Source organism: Anoplolepis gracilipes, chromosome 3 (assembly GCF_047496725.1).
Source record: "Anoplolepis gracilipes chromosome 3, ASM4749672v1, whole genome shotgun sequence".
In the NCBI taxonomy this organism is placed as follows: Eukaryota; Metazoa; Arthropoda; class Insecta; order Hymenoptera; family Formicidae; genus Anoplolepis; species Anoplolepis gracilipes.
This window is the reverse complement of record NC_132972.1, coordinates 5,862,969-5,887,625: the sequence shown is the minus strand read 5'-3', so window position 1 is coordinate 5,887,625 and position 24,657 is coordinate 5,862,969. Positions and strand designations below refer to the sequence as shown.

Below are 24,657 nucleotides of genomic sequence, written 5' to 3'. Positions count from 1 at the left end.
TAATTTCCTGCTCGATACTATATGACATTAATTCACTACAATATTTTACAAGTAATATTAAATTAAGTATTCTGTAATTCAGGTGCAGTATCCGCGATTTACTCTCGATATTTCGTCAAATCTTATAGGCATATTACATTGCTTATATCAATGAAATATACACAAAAGCGAGAGAAGGTGAAGTCATACTTGTTTCTTATATGGCGATGTATTACATCATATTTTCTTTACAATTTATTAACACTCTGTACGTACATTTATACGACCAAATGTAGTCGTTCCTCAGGATTTTATCATAACTCTGCTAGATAAAAATCAAGAATGAAATCCGAATATTAGTCGCCTACAAGCGACGTTGAATTTGACAGTTTAATTTGGATGAGTAATCGCAATTATACAAGGAAGCATCAATATTTTGAGATTTCTAGTGGGAGAGACAAATTTAATGCGAAATATTAATTCGAATTTCTAATATAACTTTATGTATTAATCATGGACCAACGTCACAGCATCACGATAAGTTGCACAGAAAAATAAATTGCATTATAACAAATTATAACGTAATTATGACTTTTTCAATAATAAAAAAAAAAAACAAATGCAAATTTTCGCGGAAGCTAAAGATCGGATGATTTATCATCCAATTTATCTTTTTTTCTGGAGAAGAACAAGTGAACCCTACGAATCGTTTCAAGGAACTACAGCCCTGCTTTGGGCTGCAGGTCGCTCAGGTAGGTGAACGTAGGATAGTTAAACGGATGACGTCATTGGCTCCTTGGATCTATCAGAAGGTGGAATGGAGAGAGAAAGGGGACACCGTACGGTCTTTCAGAGAGAAGAGAAAGACAAGGAGACCCAGGAAAGAGGGTGGGAGATATTCGCCAGTACACCGTCGCTGGCTTCAGCTACGGGTGCACGGCACCGCGTGCAGGCAGGTTCTTTGGTCTTCCTCCATGTTTCACCGCGCGGTCGTGTTGTTCAAGTTGCACAGGAAAACGTTTCCATTCTCGCGCTTCTCGCTTCTTCACGATTCGGAACTGGAGCGGAAGCTGTTAGCAAGAAAAGAACTTGTAATCTTGTTTCGTGATGATTATCATCGTTTTTTTGTACGTAAGTGTTGTGTAGTTATGTAACAATAGTGGACAGTGTAATAGAATCTTCGTTGAATATCGAGGTACCAAAGATAAGGAGCAGCGATGATTATAATAGAAGAAAGTTGTTTCTCATTCGTTTGAGAAGTTAACGCGATGAAACGAGAGAGAAGCACGTGGTACAACGAGATGGAACAAGGTGGTTTCACGCCAACATTCAATTCAATCGTTAATATCCAGCGAAGCAACTTTATCATTTGAAGAAGTAAATTTAATCATCAAATGTATTTTTATTATAAATATACGACAAAATATTCAGCCTGTGAACCAAAGGATCAGATAGAAGGTAGAGAAATTTCCTATACATAATCTTTATAAATATTATATACCCAGTGAAACTTGAAGAGAAATTTTTCCGAGCAGGTTCTTTGCCACATTATTGCTTTAAATTCTTAATTCTTTCAATGAAAAAACCTCTTGGACTATTCTCTGGCGAACGTGGACGAACTCTTTAATAATATTATTTACAGAATCACTGAGGATTCTTGGAAATAAAATAAATGTGATAATAAAAGAATTGTGAGCTTATCATGCGAATTGAAAGGATGGCTTTACCGACTAAACAAGTGTTTAATCGATTCATCTGGCAACGGTTTCTACCAACCAGCATATCCGGAATGCTATTGCTGCATATAATTTTTTATGAAGAGGCATCTGCCTGACTCTTGCCTAAGATATAACTGCTTGTTCATCGTCAACCTTCGCGTCTCCCTTCTTTATCGTTTCATGTTCTTAAACGTTCTCTTATTTATCTGATCCGTTGCGACTGTGATTGCAACATTATTACGCAAAGTCCACATCATAAAATAACGTTTATAACATTTATCACGACATCCAAAAATTTATGCTGAAAATAAGAAGGAAATAATATTTTAATAAAAAGATAGAAGGGAGCATATCTTAAAAAAAAAGCGGTCATTGTCTTTAATTTTAGTACGTATTTACTGCGTAGTTATCGCAGTTTCTACGGAATATTGAACCAGTCGAGATGGCTAACAGAAGAGATAACAATGTATATTATTGCCTAAAAAGAAAGAAGATCAAAGAAGGAAGAGACTAAGTACAAGGGAAAGAGTACAGTGTAAAGTTACAGCAAGTGTAAAGAGATATTATCAGACTGACATATAACGTATCGTGTGTAGACACTGCAAACAACGCTATCGTCCCAAGGATTACGAGGAGTTTTCTGCTGAAGTGGAAGTTTGTATTTGTCTTTAACCCGCCCTGGGGAGGGTTAAAGACAATTCATCTTGAACGTTATTTTTGTTTCGATTTTGGAGCGTTTTCCGGCATTCAAAAGAATTCATAAAATCTTTGCAATACAAATTTACTCGGCGACTTTCAAAGATAATTGTGATGTATTTAGAAAATTTTAGAGCGAATCAATAGAAGACGACAAAATTAACGCCTGTGTAACTTTGAGTGTAAAATGAAAAAATGTTAAAGTGGATAAAAGTTCGTCAGAATACGTCGGCAACGACGTCCGTGTCGACAAAGCCGACGTTACCTCATCGTAAGAAAGTAAAAGAAAATGATGAGACGAGAATTGAAGATGAAGTTAAGAAAGAAGAAGCACAAGGTGAAGTTAAGAAAGAAGACAGTTGCACGAAGAGAGAAGACTCAATATGCAATAAATGCAATATATTTGCGTTTATTATCAACCTAACAACGAGCGATTTGATAAAAGTACGCTTTATTCACTTCTTTAGTAACTTAGAATTAATGTAGAGAGTCGCGCTCGTTAGAATTCTTTGAGGATCATAGGTATTCTTAATGATAAAAGTAACTCTAATTAATCTAGTTATAATGAATCACTGATAATGAATACAATGATCAGGCCGAGACTCTTCTTAAGACAATCCACAGACGTATAGTTTCTCTCAAATTATTATGTATTGTAGCTTGAGAATGTTTGATCATGCGAAGGTTTCAACGCGCGTGTGTAATTATAATTTACTCTCTCTTTTCTATAAGAAGCACATAAAATATTAACGACACTGAAAGTTACTCGCTATTTTTTTAACAATCCTTTTTTTTTTATAAAATAGATATTTTATCTCGAAATACCGTAATAAAGTTTCGAGAAGTTTATAACTAGAATTAATGACCGATGAAAAGTCGATCGCTTTCATTCCACGACATCTAACGCAAGTTCTGCGATACGTATACTAGAACCGGTCGGTTTTCTTCTTCATCAGGCGTCAAAGCTGTCTCGAACAGGTGCGATATCCTTCTCTTCCAGATGTACGCACGAGACATGCCGTTACTATCATCGCTTTTACGTCGACCAGGGCACGTAACACATCTGTCACTACTGTCATCGTTACCAGTTTACGATATGCAGTAACTTTCATTGAAGAATTTGCACTATAGGTGCAAATTGACATAGTGTACTAGGTCGTCTCCTCAGACGTAACACAACAGCATGACTGATACGAACTCTGACTGAATCATTCAAACACTATATTATAGAAATTCAATCTGTCTTATGTGTTATTCTATATCATTCTATCCGGTTCTATTCATCATCTAACATATCTATCAGATTTTTTGCAAGTTACAAAAACAGATTTGTAGCTCTTACTGTGATATTGTGATTTGCGTGTTGCATCGCCTTCTTTTTTTGCGTTCGATAATTTTTATCGAAATATTGAGTTAAGCAAACATCTCGAAGTGCTGTACTGACTTACTGTACATGAAACCGCTGCTCATCAATCGCGCGGCGACTAGTTACGCAACCGGTTAAACCCCGACTACTGCCGATAGATCGCAAATTACGACTGGTCTGCATAGCATTTCTATTTGACCTCTGCCATGCATCATGATGGCATACGGCGACGCAAAACGCGAGGTAACGTCGTGTGGTCGATGTCCCATGGGCCGTTTTCAGACCTTTACTCGTCTCCTTCTCGTTGCAAAATCGCCTGCGCAGAATTACCTATGCAATGTCCGATTATCTGGTGGATATGTTGATTAAGGAAACAGAGCAATGCGGTAGGTTTAGCGTTACATGCGATTTTATCACGGAACCAACGGTTTTATCGGCGATGACGTAAGAATTCACGTAACTTCGCGCAAGAGAATTCAAATTAATCTCCTTCTTTCTCTTTTGTTTATTTACGAAATATTTCTGCAAATCGTATCTAAGATTACATTTTGTAACATCAAAATTCGAACATAAATTTATTCGCCTAAAGTGACTAAGTATTACTGAAAGTACATCATTTCATTATATATGTTAAAGTAAAAAAAATTCTATCACGGAATTACCGCAATTCAAGATTATTTTATTGATCAATTATTAAACAGAATTAACAATTACAGTCTTCCCGATGCTGTGTTTACTAGAAAATAATCTTCATTTTTTGTAATATTATGCCAATTTATTGTATCTATTGATTCGCATCTGTAGATGCTTGTAGCGTCATACTTATATTAAAATGACAAAGCCACATAGTGATATATAAAAGAAGCATATACGCATATACATCTATAGTACTACGAAAATTTGAATTTTTATTTAAGTTAAAAATCATCCTACTAAATATTAATAATATAATAATTTTGCATACAAAAAGATAAAAATACCCACACATCATAAAATATTCATTTATTTTTATATTGTATAGGTATTAATATCAGTGTATTTATATTTCGCGATGATTCTCGGCACGTTCTTGACGTTTACGATACTGAAGGCGGCAAGAAATTTTTTTTTGGTAACTCCCGCATTAAATTCTCGTCATTATCTTGTTTCAGGACCTGTTCTCGCAGCTGCAGTTTTCGCAAGAAAGCGCTCTGCCGCCCGACACATTGCGTCGCGCGTTGGCCGAGAGTTTTCTCGATCAACAGAGATTTCAGCTGGGTTTCATGGACGACGCGGCGGAATGTTTCGTAAGTGCCAATATTTCTGTTTTTCCAGTTGCCCGATTGAAACGAGATAACGATAATGCACGCATAATAATGCAATCCATCAATTGACAAACGATCAGACTTGAACGCGCTTTTTACTTATTATTTTCGATAAATCGCTGAAACGATTTTTTAAACGAGACACTGCAAGAAACGCAAAGTATAGGGTAAACTCGGGTAAGATGGCCATAGTTTTTTAAAATGCAAAAAACACACTTTTATTTTTGTTATTTTTTAATAGTGTTTGGCATATTATCTTCACTGAAACTTAAATTACGTAATATTATCGAAATTAAAAGGAAAATATTTAACAGAAATTTTATATTATCATAATAGTACGACATAAGCATTGGCCATCTTATCCAACTTTTAAAGAAAAGATAACCATAGTGACGGAAAGATGGCCATAATATTTATAAAAAAATAGTGAAAACGAAAATAAAAATTATAGGTCATGTAACAATTTACATATCTTTATAATATGTCTAACGTCGATTACGATAGCTTAACTGTAATTTATTCGACATTATAACAGTTTTTAGTGGACAAATGAAAAACTTTGCAGGTAGTCAAAAGTAAAAATATGATATAAAATTCACAATATCGTTATCCTGAATAATGTATGCGCATAAATACTACTGTAAATATCGATTATCTTTGATAATGACTAAAAAAGCGCGCTATGATTATTGAAAAAATTACAGCCTATGGCCATCTTTTTCGTTGGCCATCATACCCTAGTTTACCCTAAATCGATGATGCATCTGTAATTAAGGAAAATTTATATAAATATATTCCACATCAGAATAAAAGGAGAGATCGAACTTTCTTATTAATAATCCAGAGGTTTCGATGGCACAGATACAAAGGTCCAAATGTAATCAAATTAAATCAGAACGATCTCTCTGAGATCGATTTCTTCTTGCTCTTGTAGGGGGAGAAAGCCATTATTTTCGTTATTGAATATTTCGAAGCTGATCGAATGTTACTAATGGTGCCTCGTTATGGACGAGATTGGACTAGCAATAATGATCTTAACTGAGTCCTGGCAGTACCGCTGGTATATACTACTTTCTCGTTTACACAACGGTCACGTTGGACGCTAGTATGTTCATATGTATGTCAACACTAGTCGGCTTGAATAATATCAATGCAACTTGGTACTTACAGAGAGAAAACGCGCACAATAGATGCAAGGACAGTAATATAATCGTAGCATATCGTTGTTCGGAATATTCTCGAACGTAAGATTCTTATCGAACTAAGCAATAGCAATCTCTTTGGCTCTAACATATTTTTATTATTACGTGTTAAGTTAAATTGATGGTTGACGATCATTAACATTTTTATTGAAATAGAATAGTTTGTCTGGAATTACAAACATGTACAAACGGCGAAAATAAATAGCCGTTTAACTTGGTTTTACAAGCGCGGTTACGAGTTGCGACAAAAAATTACGAAGGAATGCGTTCTCGCTAACGTATGTAATGTGTTTTCGATTTTCAGGAAAATATTCTCTTACGTATACATCTCCACATTGCAAGCGGTGAGGCCGAAGATATGTGCAGCGCGAGGCATTGTGTGCCACATCAAAAGTTTGCCATGACGCTCGTCGAGCAAAGCGTCTGTGGAGCTTGCGGTGCGACGTCGGAGCCACTGCCTTTTACACAGGTTCGTGTAATTAACATTACACAGGTGGTTAATGCTTTTCTATGCTGCATTATTATATATGAAAGAACAGTTAAGAAAAATCGTAGTTGAAAAAGTATGCATGGTGCGCTTTACTCTGCTTTTATTCATATAGGTAAGTAGCTTTTATTACATAAGTACATAGGTTTTATTTTTACATAAACAATTTATTAATTTTACATTTTCTGTGCGTCTATTTTATATATATATATATATATACATATATATATCTTTTGTATAATATAATATACAAGCATTCATCTTTTCTCTGTATTTTCTTATGTGCAACAGTTTTGAGAAGAGAAAGAAGCATAAGAGTGAATCGGAAATGTCATCTCTTCGTTTCCGAGATGACACGCCAATTTTCACACTTTGATCGCACCTTTGGGTGATCTTCCTGCTTTTTACTCATGTCATTTCTTCAAGTAGCATTGGAAAACGCGTTTGCATGTAGATTTTGCTTGACGAAGATACTTATATATATATACTTATATAAAAAGTTTTTATTTCTTTTGTTTTTCTTGTAAATTTCTTATAAATATCTATTCCAATTTTCTCTAAATTTCTTTTCTATATTATTTGTTGTATAAAGTGACTTGATACAAAAAAATTGTAGATTTACATTTATAAGAATAAACATTTATAGAACTATATCTCTTTTGAAAATTATTGTTTATGATCGTTAAAATTCTATTTTGTAATTTTATTATTAGATAGTAATTATATGAATATTAATATTCTAAAAAAGTAGAGAAAAATACCTTGTATTAAATGTATATATCTTTATAATATTATTTTCTGTTTTTGCATTTAGCAGACTTAAAAGTGGATTATAATACAGTTTAATAATCACATGTATATTGACATATAAGTACATATATTCAGCATTTATTATTTTATCACTAATGAAATATCAATATTTTCTTGTCGTTATTTTAACTATTTGTGTTACACAACGAAAGCAGACCAGTATAATATTACATATATATAGTGCTCTCACTATCTCGTAGGTGAAGTTGATTTCTCTTAACATGGCATTGAGTATCGTTGACTAGTGAACAGTAAAAAACGTGAAACTAGTTATTGTTATTGAGCAAAATATTAACAGTATGGGCAATTTAGTGATATATTTAATTGCAAGAATATTGCAAACAGATTGATATCAGTTACATCCGTGATAAACTAGCGGTAAAAAAAATGCATATAACGTGACAACAAAATGGTGATAAAAATCGAGATTCACTGTTTTGTAATGAAATATTTAAATATTGGTATATTCAAGTTTTTGACTATTATTTATTACTAATTTATTACTAACTTTCAATATTTCTTTGTATTTATACAACTAGGTTAATAAAGGGTATTATTTTATACTCTAAATTTTACTTACAATTAATTAAATGATTACGTAAACAAATCTCAAATGTATTGTTAAATAATATTTGATAGATTTTGGCTTCTATCTATTGTCATAATTTTTACGATATCAGGAAAGTTTTGCTTGATTTTTATTGCAATTATGAATATAAATTCGAATACGAATTCAGTATTAAATTTATCTTCTATTGGCAAAATTTTTAGCAAGTTTAGCAAGTTAGCACTTTAAAAAATCTGCTTTTGACAAACTTGAATATTATAATATTGGTTATGGTTTTTTTTAACTCCGTTTATCATGAAGAAAAATCTGAACTTTGAATCTTTTGTCTATTATTTTACAATATATTAATTTTTTCTCTTTATAGATACATATAATTTATATTCATAAATCTTAATTTTTTTAAAATTTGGAATTATAAAAAATATTCTCTCTTTTTATTTGCAGATGGTTCATTACGTGTCTGCATCAGCGTTAACATCTCAAGCTCATCAAACGCCGCTGAATTCTAGGAATAGTCCGGATCTCTTCGGACAACTTCTCCGAAGAGCTGGTGGAATGGGTGACATCCGGGACTGTCCGGTAAGCAAGGCTAAACGAATACATTTCACGTCACAAAATGCTTGATCGAATTGTGACTAACCCGTTTCTATCCTACGTATTATGTTTTGTTATAAATTTTATGAAAGTCCACTCATGCCGTTGGATTTTAAATAAGATTATGAGTGATTTTAAATAAGATTAAAAGTGACTGATTCATTCGAACACAATCTTTATGAATATACTCATTCTACGAATTCGTATCCGATGACTCTGAAACTTTCTTTTTTCGGCAATAAAGACAAGCCGAACAAAATGCACTTAATCACAGAATTATTACTAGCCTGGTAAAAAAAAAAAGAAAATAGAAAATAGACTGTTGTATTAATAAATCATTTTCTTTCATTTCTGTTCTTCAGAGTTCTTGCGGTGCAAAAATTCAGATATGTCGGACTTTGATGAATCGGCCGGAAATAGTCTCCGTTGGTGTCGTTTGGGATAGTGAACGACCGTCGTTGGAGCATATCATGGATGTCTTCGCGACCGTAGGCACGTCCCTTCGTCTTAGTGACGTCTTCCACAGTGTAGTGGACTCTCGATGGGGTGCCTCTACCGTGCATAATCTCGTAGGAGTGGTTACCTATTATGGGAAACATTATTCTACCTTCTTCTTTCATACAAAATTAAAGGTAAATGTTACTGAATTTTATTAATATTTATTAATTTTATTTTACGTTTACAGTATAATCAATGATTTTAATTACGGCAATTTAATTTACAAAACGTTTATTTGATTGAAATTTCCAGGTGTGGATCTATTTCGATGACGCCACTGTCAAAGAAATTGGGCCTCGATGGGAGCAAGTCGTAGAAAAATGTAGGAGAGGTCGCTACCAACCTTTATTACTTCTATATGCGACGCCTGCCGGTACTCCGGTTAATACAGAGAATGCTCCAAAAACTATTATCCCTTTCCCGAATAGTAATGGTTTAAAGACGTCCCCAAAGAATAGCGTTCGCCGTTCGATCACACCTAGTCCTGAAAAGCCATCCATCAACAGCACTGCCAGACGTGCCATCACACCTAATCCCGACAGTCCACCCCATCTCTACACTCAACGAAGTATTTACAGTGATTACCAGAATCTGATAGATATTCAGAATAATATATTTGGCAACCAGGTACGTTTTAATAATATAAATAATTACTCTAACATTTTTTTTATAAATTTATATTTTTTTCGCAAAAACAGACTTTGCATTCAATTTATTGATTTCAAACTAACATTGTGTCCAGGGCGTAGATGCAGTTGACGGCGAAATAGAATCGAAGTATATTAGTCGTCGCGCTGTAGAAACCGTAATGCAACAACAGAAGAAGCAACAGATGCAATTGACACGTAGTTTAAGCGTGGGATCGGCTCCACAAGACGGTATCAGTATTCCTGACCATATGAATGTGCCTCGAAGACGAGATTCTGGTAATTGGTCCGGTGATCGAAACAGCGCGTCATCGAGTTCGTCAACCACGATGGACAATACGTATTTATATAGTGTTATTAAAATGCAAAGGAACTCAAACGTACCTAAAAGTCCTATCAAATCTGGAGAACTCTCAAGTAGCAGCAGCGGTCATTACGATGCCGGTTACGACTCGTATTCTTTGTCCTCTACGGACAGTCTTCCACTTCAGCAGGGATTAAAGCATAATTTACAGGTAAATTTGTGTTTTAATAAAATTGAAAACAATAATATAATTTTGAGAGAGAAAGAAAAAATATGTACAAAATTTTTTTTCTTGTTACAACAAATTTAGGCGCATTTTTTAACTTAAATTGCTCCTTATAGCTTGCTCAAATACCGGAAGGTTATCAACCTTCTTCCGGCGATGATTGCGAACGGTTGTGTAAGGAAACGGACGCATTATTGGAAAAATCTCATGCTGCCGAAGATGCTGGCGATCTTAACACGGCCGTGGCATTGTGCAATGCGGCCAGCAGTAAAGCTAGAGCCGCGATGGACGCACCGTATAATAATACTCACACGATTACAATAGCAAGAATGAAACATAATACTTGCGTCATGAGAGCCAGAAGTTTGCATAGAAAAATGTTACAAGAACAAGTGACCGTTAATGGTAACAAAGAAGGTAAGAAATCAATATTATTTTTCGAGACATGCAAAATAGTAATATTTAACATTATATATATATATATGTATATATTTTTTTTTTTTTTTTTAGAAGGGATGCCTGAAGGAAGACATTCTCGAGAAAACAGTAAATCAAGCCAGCATTCAAGGCAAAGTTCGCGAGACAAAGGTAATCATTCTCGACAAAATAGTCGAGAGCTTCTAGTGAATACACCAGCAACGGTGGATAAACCTACTACGAAGAGTATCGAGATATATGCGACTCTACCGAAGAAGAAAACTTTACGTAGTAAAGCGACGGCAGTGAATGTTATCGAAGACGAAGAATACATGCTTTACGATCGTCCAACACAAAGGACTGGTTTATTTAGTCGTACAAAACGCTGTGACGACGATAAAAAGGACAAGAAACGCGCGCGAAGCGAGGAGAGGAATAAAAACGTATCAAAAGATTTTTCGATAGCACCGTCTCGATTATCACCGTCTCTAAAAGGAGTGAAAATTGAGAAACCGAAGGAAATCACCGAAACTAATACAACTACTATCAGGAATACGCAGCTTAACAACACAGCTGCAGTAGAGCAGAAACAAGGCAAGAAACAGCATAAAATACGCAGAAAGCTGCTCATGGGCGGTTTGATCAAGAGGAAAAACAGAAGTATGCCGGATTTACGAGAAGGACAGGATGGTCAAACGAATGCAAATTCGGAAGGCTCTTCTAATATTTTACCGAAACAGTCATTGGATGATTCTAGCGTTGGTTTGAAAGGCAACGATGTAAACCAGTCATTGAGTGGTTACCTATCAGAGGGACATCTGGAGTTCGCCGGAAATGGTGGAGCTGGAAACAACAGCAATCCGAATCTCGAGAGAAGTCGTTTAATGAGAAAGAGCTTCCATGGCAGCGCTGGCAAAGTGTTACACGTTGCAAAAGTGCCTCCACCTCCTCCGCTCAGGACGACTTCTCAGCTTAGCAAATCTAAATGTTCGGGCGAAATGCACAACGAGCAACCATCCGACAAAGTTGTATATCCTTTGTCAGACGGTCGGTGCGCGTCTAATTCATCGCAGGATCAGAACAGTGCTTATTGGAATCACATAAATGCGAACAACTCATCGAATGTGGCGAACAGAAACTCAGACTATATCGATTATTCCTCGGAATCTCATTCTCTTCCGTTTATACCGTCCTATAATGAGCAGAGCAATAATATTTCTGGGACGTGTCAGACAAACTATAATAATAAGCCTAGAATTCAAGATGACGTTGTGCAATATGCTAACGGTATACTTTATGAACCGACTTTCGTTGTTACTCGTGCGGACGTGCATAATGAGCAGAGCCCTATTAAACAACAATTTCAGCCAGATTCCTTGCCGCCCTATCCTGAAAACAATAATATCTCGCATTCACGGCAACCGAGCGAAGATTTTCCACCACCGCCATATCCGTCGATCCATTCGGTGTCACATTCGAGACAAACTAGTGAAGATTTCCCGCCGCCACCCCCTCCGATTGAGGAGCCGATTAATCTTCAAGAGACTCAACAGCATCAAATTTCTGCTTCATTGCAACAACGTACGCAACAATACGAAGCACAGCAAAGCAGCTTGTTAACGCAGTTGCAAAGCAAAAGAGAGCAAATTTTGCCTGACGGTCCAAGGGAAGAGAAACGTCTGGACGAACACGAGGATGAAGAAAAATCATCGAGCGAAACATGGTTAAGAGAATTGCAAGCTAAACAGGCAGAGAGAAAAATGAAAAGACAAGGATCTTTAAATCAAGACATTCCGAAAGTGAGGACTCCGATGATTCAAGGACCGACTATTGCTAGAAGAACCAGCGATTTAATGATGAATAATCTCGGACAGGGATACGATCAGGGTCGTGATGTTACGGATTGCCCAAAAGTCATTTCTTCAGTGAAAGACATGGCTGCTAGGTTTGAACAGATTAAACTGCAACCGATAGCGAAGTCAGAAGCAGACATGAAACTTCAATCCAAGCAGAATGTGAATTGTGTTTCTCCAATGTTAATATCGAATATGCCTCAAGAGACATCGATGGAAGGAACGAAATCGGTTAACAAATTATCCTCCGAAAATTCTGTAGTCTTTACGAAGACGGAGACTCCAAACTCTCAGGCCGTTTTGAAATCCAATTTTGATTCGAATGCCAACCAGAACACTTTTGTTGCGATGCCATCGAACAATACCAGCGCTCAACAAAGCGAATTAAATGCCGCAATATTATCTATGTCTTTGACATTGCCGCACGAGAATGGTTTACCCATTGATTGCCCGGAAGACGATATCAGCGAAGTGGCGATGCAGAACACCATACAGAACACAACGATACTGCCAAGCGAAGAGGACATTGCTCCGAGAAAGGTAAAACGGCGGATAGGAAAGAAGAAAAGTGTATCATTCTGTGACCAAGTAGTGCTTGTTGCAACAGCGGAGGACGACGAAAAGGACTCGTATATACCTAATCCTATTTTGGAGAGAGTTTTACGTTCTGCGATGAACAAACCTGAAACTGCTCAGGTGCTGCGAGAAATCAGAAGTCTTCAAGAAGCGGAGACGAATCGCGAAAACACTGTCGCGAAATTCCAACAACAGACTCTTCCTTTAAAGAGCGAGGCTGATAGCATGCCAGCAACACCTTTCCAGGATCAACTGAGAAGCATTAATCCAATTTCAGATACTATTAAACCCACATTTGGTCGACAAAATTCAAGTGATTCCATCGGATTGCTAACGGATAAAAAATCTTGCGGAAATGAAGGCAAAGACGTTGTCGATTGTAGAGAGACATATACTGGTATCCCTGTGAACACTTCGAAAACTTCCACGTCTTATCCATCGCAGCAGCATATCAAATACACACAGAACGTATACACGCAATATTTACAATCCATGTATCCGCAGACTCAAGCATCCCATCTGAGAACTCAAGCGATTCCTTTATCTCAAACTCAAAAACCAGCCAGTCCTTATCCCACGCAGATGCACGGACAGTACATACAAAATATGCAGCAGGCAAAAGTATTACCTCAGAAAAATGGTTATGGAACGTATTATCAGTTGGAACAGCAGCATAATCAAATTAATAAACAGGCGAGCGTTCAATCGCAGCAGAATACGCTGAATCAAAGGATCTCGTCTCATAACGCAAGCCCGATAACCGTTCAGCATTCGCAGCAGCAGTTTTCATATCCGCCTAATCAATCACCGAATCCGTATCAAAGTCAATATTCTCAAAGTTCCTATCAGGGTCATCCCTATCAAGCCGTTCTTCCACAAAATAGAACGGGTCAATCAGTATCGCAGCATCCACCGTCGTCTAATTCACCCGCGTTTTATCAGCATCAATTGCAACAAAATACACAGAATTTTCAGCAGAGACATGACAATTATCAGCGACAATTAGCACCTCAGAAAATAGATCAACAAAATTCCGTGATGCCTAATCAAACGTATCCTAAGACTCTGCAGAACGGTCAGATACAGCCGAATGTAAAGTATCCGGCTTATCAACATCCTCCGCTTTCCAAACAGATGCATTTCGCAATGTCTACCGCGAAAGTCATCCCGATGATGACGCAGCCTATAATGACGCAGTCTTCTTTACAAGCGTCGACGACCACCGCAAGAGCATGCGTAACACCCTGTAATCTTTGTCGGAAAAGAAATGTGCTTGAACCAACGCTTTATTGTCCGGATTGCGATTATTACATGTCTCGGTTCCGACCGACTAATAAAACCGCTTGAACGGTTTCTCATTAACTTGAATTAAAACTGGATGTTCAACAAAGAAATAACATCATTCTCTAGTAAATTAATTATTTACTACATCAAAAATAATTATTAATGGTCATAAAAATCCAAAATATTTACATTTTCTATAGTAGTAACATTGTATCACAATTTAAATGATCCGCGTTTAATCGCAAGAATATTATATACTGAAAATTAAGAATGTAATTGTTTCGCATGTTTGAAATTTCTTACATGCAGTTTCTTAAATTTTTAGATAATTGATAAAAATGAAATACACATAATATTCTAATAATTCTTAATTTTACGATGATGACGTTTGATGAAATAAACATATATGTATTATGCATATTGTATAAATATTAAATTTTATTCTTTCGATCAAAGACCCTCATCGTGCAGCTATTAGTTACGCGCATGTACAATATTACTGATAATTTTATTTTTATATTTTGCATTAGATATAGAAACAGATTGTACTTAATACTATATCATTTTAGACATATATATTTTAATTTTAATGCTTGTTGAAAATTATTAATTATAATGCGTAGGCTCTAACATAATTTTTAAATGCGTCCGTATACATTATAAATTTATATTATATAAGTTTATGTTATATACAAACGAACTTAACGCAACGTATTATTGAGACGTTATATAGTAGTTATATTATAGCATTTATGTCTGCCTATTTTCATTTGTATATAGGTTCATATCATGACTTTGAAGATGATTTTTAAGATCAACGAAACCAATAACATTATTTTAAGTTATATAATTAAGTTATATAATAATTCATTTTATAAGTTATAGTTGAGCAAACCTGTATAGTAATTTCAGTTTTTGTATACTTATATTCTCTTTGTGCAAATTGTATTTTATCAAAAGATGTGAATAGTTGTGGAATTGTGATACTAGCCATGCTACGTAAAACTTATCTTGTTAAAATAGAAACTATATTACAGATTACAAGAGAGGAGCTAAATAAGTAGCAGATGAAACTTGATCTCTGAGAATGCGTGGAGTTTATTTTACGTTAATGATAAAATTACGTCTTCTTCTGTATTGACATATATCACGTTATACTGTATCACTTTCCAAGTGTTAGTTAAATGTACAAATGTCTGATTTTATACTTTTTGTACGTGAGTATTTTGTTTTAAAAATACTTTACTTTTTATTGTAAAACACATTAATAAAGATTCTTTATAATATTACGAAACGCTTCTTTATAACTTCGTCAAAAGTTATCTTAATCATTAGTGAAATTGGTAAATAAAATTTTATCCATTTTCTAATTTTATAATACATAACTATTTTTTGTTGCTTTTGTTGCTTTTACTGTAATATTGCTTCTTAAAAAAAATATAATAATTATTATTATTAATTATTATTATTAATTGGTTATAATTAATACTTAATATTATAATTTATATATATTAATTAAAATAATATCTTTATTAATAAAATCTCTATTAATATTAATAATATCTCTAATAATATTAATAATATCTCTTAATTATATATTATATATAGATTAAGATAACTCATCCGATTAGTTCTAGTAAAGAACTATTATAAAAAAATTTTCAAATAAGCTTGAAATATAAAATCACGTTGAAAAAATATATATGTATATACATCATCAATCCAAGAGTAAGTATTATAGTTACATATTAATTATTATAAAATGTGTATACGCATTAATTCAATTTATTTATTTTTAGATCAACAAAAATCAATATCTTTCTTAATTAGTTCGCACAGCGATGCTAAATTGCAAATAAATTTTGCGATATAATCATGCCTAACATTTTTTCAACTGCTTTGAAATTATTCGATCTTTTCATTTCTGTTATGGTTCGAATTTTCTCTTTATCAATTTTTGTCTCACTAAAATTATGACCTAGAAATTTTACTCTGTTTAATCCGAATTTCTATTTAATTTTATGTAGCGTCTTATTTATACTGCTACAAAAACTTGCTTGAAAATTTTCTGATTTATCAAATTATAATAAGTCAGAAATTGTTTATATTTTTAACTCACATCAAAATATCATCAATATATAAATTTTTACATTAAGGATGTCTTTAAAAATTTCAATATAAATCTTACGGAAAATTCCAAGACTTAATTCCATGGGACATTCGTAGAAATCTGTAGCGTCCGAATGACATTTGAAATATAGTCGTGTAAGAACTCTTTTTCGTCAGTTGTACCTGAATCCTTAGAAGTGTCTAATATTGAAAAAAATCTTTGTTTTCGACATTCGATACCTGAAATTTCTTGAAAGTTGGTAGCTAAAATTTTCTCTCAACAACAAAAATTTAGATATAGGGAATCAAAATACATTTTTTAATTCAGATTTTCACAGATTTTCTATATATAATATCGTATGACACACACGGCGTTTTACGATTACATTTGTGTCTCCATTGGCGACATTATAACTCTTTTTATTCTTCCGCAAGTGTTTGTCACAACTTTATTGATGGATATTTAAATGTTGAACTGTTGATGAGTTGCCAGTGGAGGAATTCTACATTAATAATAGTTAATATCGACTTTGACAACATCAACAGCCCTATTCTGTAACTTTTAACGCATGCGTTATGATATAACTGTCTTTTTCTTTCTTAATAAGTAAAAAAAGATAGCATATCATAACGCATGCGTTAAAAGTCACTGAATAGTTCTGTTGGCTTTCTAATTTTTTATATTTGTATTTTATTTTATTATTTATATCATGTACTATTATTAATTTATCATTTATAATTTGGCACTGAAGAGAGTCCAGTCAAGAACACAAGAAGTTTTAATTTCAATTTTTTATTATAAGCTTTTCTTTTGTATTTTTTTTATTTGTATTTATTTTTTAATCTGTGTGTCTTCCCCCTCTTTTTATATTTGTCATTATTTTATTTATTTCTATTTATGACTGTAATTTTCTTTGCGTATTTGTAACACTTAGTGTTATGTATTCTTAATATTTTCAAATTTAATATTTCACATATTTAATATTTCAAAACATTAAATTTCTCTTTTGTGTTAGTTTTTAAATTTTGACTACATTTATTTATATATCTTTATTTGCTTCTTAAAATGTTTGTATACATTGCATAATTAATTAATTAATACATCTTTATCTTGACACTTTCTACGCAATATTTGCATATTTAATAATGACCAAATGCCATCTTTTTCAGTAATTATTACACATGTCGTCATCAAGGCCGATGGTATTTTATGACGCATTAAAGTAATAAAAGCGGGTCCTGTGGGGATGTTTGTGTAACAAATTACATTGCTTCGCGAGCAGTTGTCTCTCTTATATGTAATAGATCGCTTCAAAGTCCGTGACTCGTTTGCTCGTTTAGCATACCTGCGTTTTTTGTGATAATTATTTACAAACTTTCATGTGCTCTTTAATTTTGTTTTGCTTAACAAAGGTAAATCATTAACTTAGAAATTATGAAAAATAGAAAAAGAAAGTGCAGTGAAAAAGTGACTGCCGCAACACTGTTTAATCTGACACATTGACTATTTATGTAAATCGACTTATATTAGTCAAGTATAATACACTGCACAATAATCATAAGTGAATAAATTAATTTATTATAAATATAAAATAAAAAGAAAAAATATAATATATGTATTAAAATGTGGAGAATAAACAAATTATTAGTCAAATTTCTTAAAATAACCAGTGAAGAACAAAATTTCTTTTGTCAAAATTAGATTAATGATTTTGTCTAACAATAAGTTTGCAAAACAAATAATTTGTAATTAGATATTGATAAATCAATACGGAAGTAAAGAAAAAACCATTTTATTTCCATCATACTGTTATTATCGTACATTTACCTTCATTTGAATTCTTTTAGATGCCTGATCAGTTAAAAGTTAAAGACAAGATCATTTAAACTGAATGACCGAAAATTTAATCAAAGAACAGAAGAAAGAAATTATGAAGCTATTTGCGCGTCCAAAATGCTTGACCGAGGCGATAGCATCAGTGATAACTCTGAACCGTTTAATGGGATTTCGTGCTTTTGAGTATCCTCGTGGTCAATCAAGACCTGTACTCAGCTTGCTCTATCTTTTACTTCTTTATTGTTTGTATTGTAATTACTCGTTGTATGCTTTGGAAAAGGAATATCATATGTATACGATAACAGCATCGCTGGAATTGCTCTTCTACAAAATATTATACTACATTAGTACTTTTTTCATCTTTGTCAAATTGCTACTGGGCTGGTGGTATTCGAAGGTAAGCGAGTGTGAAATGTAGTAAATATCTTGTAAATAAAACACAGATAAAAGAAATGTTAACTTAAACAATTAGCCATTCAACAAATTCTGTGTATTTTTACACATTTGTGCTGTGTAAATTAACATTTGTGCAGAGGTTTGCAGCTTGCTATAAAAAACTCTCCGAGATCGATGAAACCTTACGACAGCTTGGATCGGTGATAAAATATGATAGAATGTATTTTACAATAATCGGAGTAATGATAATCTGGATTATATTCAACTTCGCTATCTGCATTATAATATACATGACAATGCGAGCGCATGCAGATGTACATGTCATAATCATCATGATAGCAGTGAATTCGTATTCAGTGACTGCCAGTGCTATTGTCATTTTCGAATTCTACATATTTGTAAAGTATGTAAACTGACTTTACAAACAACTCGGAAATTAATTTTAATTAATATCTGTTGTCTTTCTCAATTAGTATATGTGAAAAATTAATATCAATTGATTAACATAATTTATTAAGACTAAAATTAAATTAAAATATTTTATAGTAAAAACTGATACATTTTTTTATATTATATACTGATTAATAATATATTTTATATTAAGACTAACAATATGATGTACAAAAATATATATATATGTTTCATGTTGTTAACCAGTAAGTCTTGTGTGAATCATTGTTCATTTTTATAATAATAATAGAAATAATATATATTAAAATTTTTTAAAAGAATTAACATTCAATACTCTTACGCAGATGCCTAGAAATGAGGTTTGACTTTATCAACCGACTTTTACGTGAACATTTAACAATGTTATCGGTAAAAGAGATAAAGTTAGGCTTTTTTGAAATGCAAGATTATACTAAAATCATGAATGTTGAGCAACAATGTTCGTTTCCTATAAAAATATTATCTCAATGGTGTGGACAAGTGCATTTTTTATCTCACTTCCAGAAAGAGAAACTTCAAAATCGAGCTCAAAAACATAATTCTATAAAGACGAAATGTCAGAAACGTAAATATTTCTTACAAATAATCAAGTAAGTATAAAAATTATGAAGTAAATTTTTGTAAGATAATTTTTATGAGAAATAGCAATAAGAATTAGTTAATTGATCAAATTTGTCGATAAATTTTTAAAATATTTGAGATTAATCCCTTGCCGTATCATTTAGTTCGACGAAATCCGTGCCTGACTCGTGATGTTTACGTTTGGCCCGCATTTATTTTCACGAGTGTGACTCGTGATATTCATGTTTGGTCCAAAATTGTTATCACGAGTCTGACTCGTCAAAGTACGGCAAGGGGTTAAGATCTGTGATTTTTGTCTAATATGAAATATTTTGAATATCTTAATCACATTCTTTGTATAAAACAAAACTTTGCAAAAGAAAGAGACAGAGATTTATATATAAAGAATTTTTTTTAAATAAAAATATTGTCTTATATAACTGTATAAAGAGCTGTAAGAGAGACCTGTTTTTAGACAGGTACACCTAGAACTGTGTAAAGTATCAAAAACAGTATGTACCATCCTTGGCATACAGACAGTTTGCGAGATAGGAATAATTATTATGAGTCTCACAGGACATTTCTACAGTTTGTATATTCGATATTATACACACAATATCACAGATCTTGTATTGCAGCAAATAATTCTAACGATCATACTAAATTTTCTTCATATTCTAAAAATTACGATTTTAAGTCGCGTTTGCAAACATGCAACCAATAAGGTAATCTATATTTTATATTGTATCATTTGATTAGAAATTTAATTACTAATTAATATTTATACTTTTGTAGGGAAATGAAACTATCGAGATTATTTACTCGATTTATGGATGTGACGCAGAATTTGATGTGCAAGAAGAGGTTTGTTTGTAATATATACACAACTTTCATTGATTATTTTTTTTATTATTAATTATATTAAATTAATATTAATTATTATATCAATTGTTACATCAAATTATTGTATTAATTGTCGCCCACATTTATTTTAGATTCAGCAATTTGATATTCAGATGTTACAAAGTCCGTTGAAATTCTCCGCTTATGGTATTTCTTTGGATAATTCTGTTTTAACTATGGTTTGTATCGAATTGTTGCATATAAATTGTTAATTCTTGCGTTAACAATTTATTATTGTATCAACAATTTTTAGATAATTTTCTAAATACAATATATATACATCTAGAAAAACTTGATAATTTTTTACATTTTTTAAAATAAAAACGCTTTCATAATTTTATTTTGATTAAAAACAAATTTACGGATGGAAAATATATGTATTAAATCATGTTCGATTTCATATAATTTTTATTTATTATATGTATATGTAATAAAATATAACATTGCACAGATAAATAATAGTTACGCTTTTCTTGTTTTTGTAGATGTTGAAAGTTATAATAACCTATTTGATTATCATGATACAATTAAACAACTAATTGGAGAAGGTATCTTAATATTTTATTTGTATAAGAGTCTCTTTCGTAAATGTATATATATATATATATTTGAGGTATATTATAGATAATATATACAAAATAAATAAAAAATATGGAACCATTAAAATATGTCAAAAGTAGGACATTTTATAAAAAATGTTTCATATCAAAGTTATAAGACTTAAAAAGAAGTATTCAATAGGAGTGTGAGTTTGATCGTAGATGACGTTGTATTAATAAAAGATTAGTTATAGATCTTGGTAAAATCAGCTGTTTTTTTCACATGTTTATGACTTGCTGAAATTGTAAAAAATATAATAAGCTCAAAGCTAGAAAATGAATAGTTTTTATGTTTATTATAACTGGCTTACAGCCATCGATCTTAAAGTCTTAAAAAATTATAAAACTTAATAAACGGTTAACCCAAAGTAAATAAAATTGCAGTATTTTGAAAAAGTCTTAAGAACCTATCCTCTTAAAAAGGATTACAAGAATATGCAATGAAAAATAGAGAGTTTAAGAAATTCAAGGTTTGTTCTTGATAACATTACCTCAAGCGTATTCTTGTATTGTTATTAAATGTTTCTTTTTAAGCTTTATAACTTTTGTATATAACATTTTATTTCAAATGCCTTGTTTACCAGATATTTTGTCGGTTGGATATTTTTTATTCATCTTGTATATTAATAAAAATAATTACATTTTAGAATTATAATTTAAATTATTAAAGAATTAATGTATATTAAACAAATGTCGTAAATATAAAAGCTATGTAAAATATAACAATGTGAAATTATTTTATTTAAAATCTTCAGCAGATTCTTAATTATCTTTAACAGATTCTGTAAGATATTCCATAGTTTTTTTTTTATTTTCTGTCATTAAATTTTAGAATTACACTAAACTAAATATGTGTGCGATTCTGGCACAGTGAGTTGTGCGTCTGCTTTCTGTGCCTAAGATCTCGGGTTCAAATCCGACGAGAAATTTCAAATTTTTCTTTGATTTTATTTGATCGCCACCTCTCGAATGGCAATGGCAACCCACCGAGAAGAGTATCTTGCCACAAAAACTCTATCTAGGCCGTTCGGCATTAAAACAGTAGGTCCCATTGACTGCAGATAGACGCACTCTGCGGTTGATGTTAAAAATCCTCCGTCAGGAGATGGCATTATAGGAAGGGGTATAGGAGGTTACATCGTAAAGAAAATATAGTAAAGAAAATATTAAAATGTTTACATGCGAGCTATGCCGATATGTCATTCACTCAAAAAGATAGTTATAACACGCCACAGGCTGTATGTAGCCTGTTATTATAGCTTGTATTATAGCGTTTTAGCCTATAAATATCTTTTCAGGTAATTGCCATATTCCATAGGTCGCACGTAAACATCTTAATATTTTTTGTTTTTTAAATAAAAAAAATAAAAAAAAAGTGTGCAATTCTGGCGCAGGGAGTTGAGCGTCTACTCGCTATGCCTAAGATCTCGGGTTCAAATCGAACAGAACTATCGAATTTTTATTCGATGTTATTTGATCGCCATCTCTCAGAAGGCAATGGCAAAACCACCGAAAGTATCTTGCCAAAAAAACTTCCTCTATCTAGGCCGTTTAGAACTGGCATTAAACAGTAGGTCCTTATGGCTGCAGATAAGACGCTCTCTGCTGTCATATGCTAGAGGGAACGCCAACTTCCGACAGGAGAAGGCGTTTCGAAAGGGTTTGGAAGGAGGTGTAAAGAGGATAGGAGATTAGAAGGGATTGGTGTACCCATGAAAAAACACCCCGACAACCCTTAGGGGAATCCGGTATAAATTATCTATCTATCTACTAAACTGAATATATTGTACTTGATTCTACAGATAATTTCGAGCATTTCTTTTTATTCTATTAATATAATAATAATAATAAAATAAAAGATATGTTTTCACGTCTTATTTTGTTTCTGCTTAAGGTTGATCTGCGAACTTTAATTGCATATTAATGAAAGCAGTACTATTTATACATCTAAAACCATACACGTAAAGTTAAAAAAACATAAAATATAATAATTGAAATATATCAGGTCTCGGGTCATTACGTGTTATATCGAGAATTCTATAACATAGAGGCGTAAGCTCGAAATCGCAATTTTACAGAAATGAGAAAAAACCATTTAATATTTACATTTGATACATAGGAATACATCTAAATATAGAATTCTGTATTGATTTCCATAGTTATTAAATTAATTAGTACGTTTTGTTTAATATACAATAGAATATATTTTTTAATTCTCCCAATGTCATTAACAAGATAGCTCTTATTAGCTTGATATTTCTCACGATATTGATCTCCCAGTAATCTCCACGTACCTCCTCTCGTGAGTATTCATCCATCACAAGATTATATCTGATATATTGGTCGCTTATTTTATGCTTATTATTATTTTATTATTATTTAAATTTGTATTACTTATGGTCATATTATTTAGCGCCATAAAAATTAACATTACTGAATTGGATTGATATATTTTGATGTGTTTCTATATTTCTTTACAAAAATAATTTAAAATGCGACGTATATAAGTTAATCTATAAAATATATATACTTAAAATGAATTAATATTTTAATCTTTGATAAAAAAATTGGTTTTTACTTTTCATTTTGACTATTTCTGATTAAAATTATCATAAACATATAAGAAGAATAAAATTGAAAAAATGTGTAGAAATAAATTTAACAATTATATCGAGCTAATTTTTTTTGGATAATTGAAAATAATTTCCTGAAACGCGTATGTCATTTTATAAAAATTCTTTAATTTATGTATTTTGCCAGAAATTTGACAGAAATTAACACTTACGCCTTTTAAAAGAATGGAAAAATTCTGAAATTCCAGAAAAATATTTCTATTCATAGGAATAGGGAAGGCTATTCATGCAATGTGCTCACGATATCGATCATGAGACGAACAAATCCTTTGGGACGTAGACACATCACGAAACGGAGGAATCCTTTGAGACGTATCGTGAGATATCACGGACATCCTTTACTTGGATTTTTTTTTTTTACGCTGTCATTACTTGTTCAACCACTGACCATTCTCGGTCGTATTATCATCGACCATTTATCAAGATCGTATTTAATATTACGCTGTCCTAGATTATTAGAGTACGCAAAGCTTTCCACGATATTCATCGTTCATTTCTCACTTGCGAGATAGCCGTCCATACACTTACAGTTGACAGAGTGCTATTTGTTCAAATTGACATTACAATCATTGAAGATGTTTCAGTTGAAGACTATGCACGAAACGATCATGCCGCTGCTCGTGATGAACTTTGTGCTTGG

General features: G+C 32.5%; 2 protein-coding genes across 4 annotated transcripts in view; both read left to right on the top strand.

Moving 5' to 3' along the window:
• Window positions 1–15,780, top strand: part of Ec (ubiquitin specific peptidase echinus) — a 68,084-nt gene extending 52,304 nt beyond the window's left edge. For 2 of the 3 annotated variants that reach the window (XM_072887870.1, XM_072887872.1), the window contains 8 exons: window positions 4,911–5,045; window positions 6,570–6,734; window positions 8,575–8,709; window positions 9,087–9,356; window positions 9,475–9,849; window positions 9,965–10,384; window positions 10,516–10,816; window positions 10,910–15,780. In XM_072887870.1, the coding sequence (XP_072743971.1) occupies window positions 4,911–5,045; window positions 6,570–6,734; window positions 8,575–8,709; window positions 9,087–9,356; window positions 9,475–9,849; window positions 9,965–10,384; window positions 10,516–10,816; window positions 10,910–14,592 (5,484 nt within the window). In that variant the 3' untranslated portion in view covers window positions 14,593–15,780. Of the gene's footprint in view, window positions 1–587; window positions 2,838–4,910; window positions 5,046–6,569; window positions 6,735–8,574; window positions 8,710–9,086; window positions 9,357–9,474; window positions 9,850–9,964; window positions 10,385–10,515; window positions 10,817–10,909 lie in introns of those variants that run through there. The other variant, XM_072887871.1, reaches the window with a different exon arrangement.
• A 2,141-nt stretch (window positions 15,781–17,921) lies between these two features.
• LOC140663943 (uncharacterized) lies at window positions 17,922–21,977 on the top strand. Its single transcript, XM_072888558.1, has 8 exons — window positions 17,922–18,051; window positions 18,487–18,872; window positions 19,009–19,274; window positions 19,627–19,911; window positions 20,358–20,607; window positions 20,678–20,746; window positions 20,878–20,964; window positions 21,271–21,977. The coding sequence occupies exons 2-8, from the start codon at window positions 18,531–18,533 to the stop codon at window positions 21,322–21,324; spliced, it is 1,353 nt and encodes a 450-aa protein (XP_072744659.1). The 5' UTR covers window positions 17,922–18,051; window positions 18,487–18,530; the 3' UTR covers window positions 21,325–21,977.
• Window positions 21,978–24,657: the final 2,680 nt, after the last annotated feature.